The following is a 922-nucleotide window of genomic DNA, read 5'->3' as shown; positions in this document are numbered from 1 at the left end:
ATTTATTATTATATTACATAATGTTAATATAAGTGGAGGCGCGTGGCTTAGTGGTTAGGGTGTCAACATCATGATCGTAAGATTGTGGTTTCGATTCCTGGACCGGGCGACGCGTTGTGTTCTTGAGCAAAACACTTCATTTCACAATGCTCCAGTCCACTCAGCTGGCAAAAATGAGTAACGCTGCAATGGACTGGCGTCCCGTCCAGCTGGGGGGGGGGGAACACATACGCCATTGAAACCGGGAAACCGGGCCCATGATCCTGGCTAGGCTTTAAAAGGGCGCATTTATTATTATATTACATAATGTTAATATAACAGCCTTTAATTTCCACAGTCATTGAGTTGTTAGCAGTAGGAAATTAATCATCATGGATAATTAGATTTAAAACGAAAATGATATGAAGTGTAACTATCAAAGAACGTTCATCCAGCACACAATAATTACTTGCACTGTAAAGGATCAAAAACCAATTAAAATAATTACATGACTATGATGTTCAAACAATTCTTAATTCTAATATATCTGTTTCATATTACAGGTAAATCCAAAAGTTTGTATTACATGAAGCTGAATCAAGAGATCAAGACACTTCCCACCCTGGGGTTTAATGTGGAGCAGATTGAACTGGATAGAACTAATGTGATTATCTGGGAAGTTGGTGGACACAAGAAAAGTCGTGCTCAGTGGCACCATTATTATTCGAATACAATAGGTGAGTTACCGTTTCTTTATTTCCAGATTATGAGGCCACACCAGTGTTGATTGTCTGTGATGCAAATACACAAATACACACTTACACACACAAACATGGACGCACACACAAATATAGACACATATCCACACACATGCATACACAAACATACACATAAACACACACATGTACAGACAAACATGCATGTACATACACAGACACACATA

The 922-nt window shown here is 38.5% G+C and overlaps 1 protein-coding gene across 1 annotated transcript in view; it reads left to right on the top strand.

Moving 5' to 3' along the window:
• LOC106879365 (ADP-ribosylation factor 1) overlaps positions 1-922 on the top strand; it is a 17,045-nt gene that overhangs the window by 6,790 nt on the left and 9,333 nt on the right. The window contains exon 2 of the mRNA XM_014928886.2: positions 543-716. Within this exon, the coding sequence (XP_014784372.1) occupies positions 543-716 (174 nt within the window). The remainder of the gene's footprint in view (positions 1-542; positions 717-922) is intronic.

This window comes from Octopus bimaculoides, chromosome 11 (assembly GCF_001194135.2).
Source record: "Octopus bimaculoides isolate UCB-OBI-ISO-001 chromosome 11, ASM119413v2, whole genome shotgun sequence".
Classification (NCBI taxonomy): Eukaryota; Metazoa; Mollusca; class Cephalopoda; order Octopoda; family Octopodidae; genus Octopus; species Octopus bimaculoides.
Note: the sequence above shows the minus strand (reverse complement) of the source record. Positions and strands in the feature narration are given on the sequence as shown.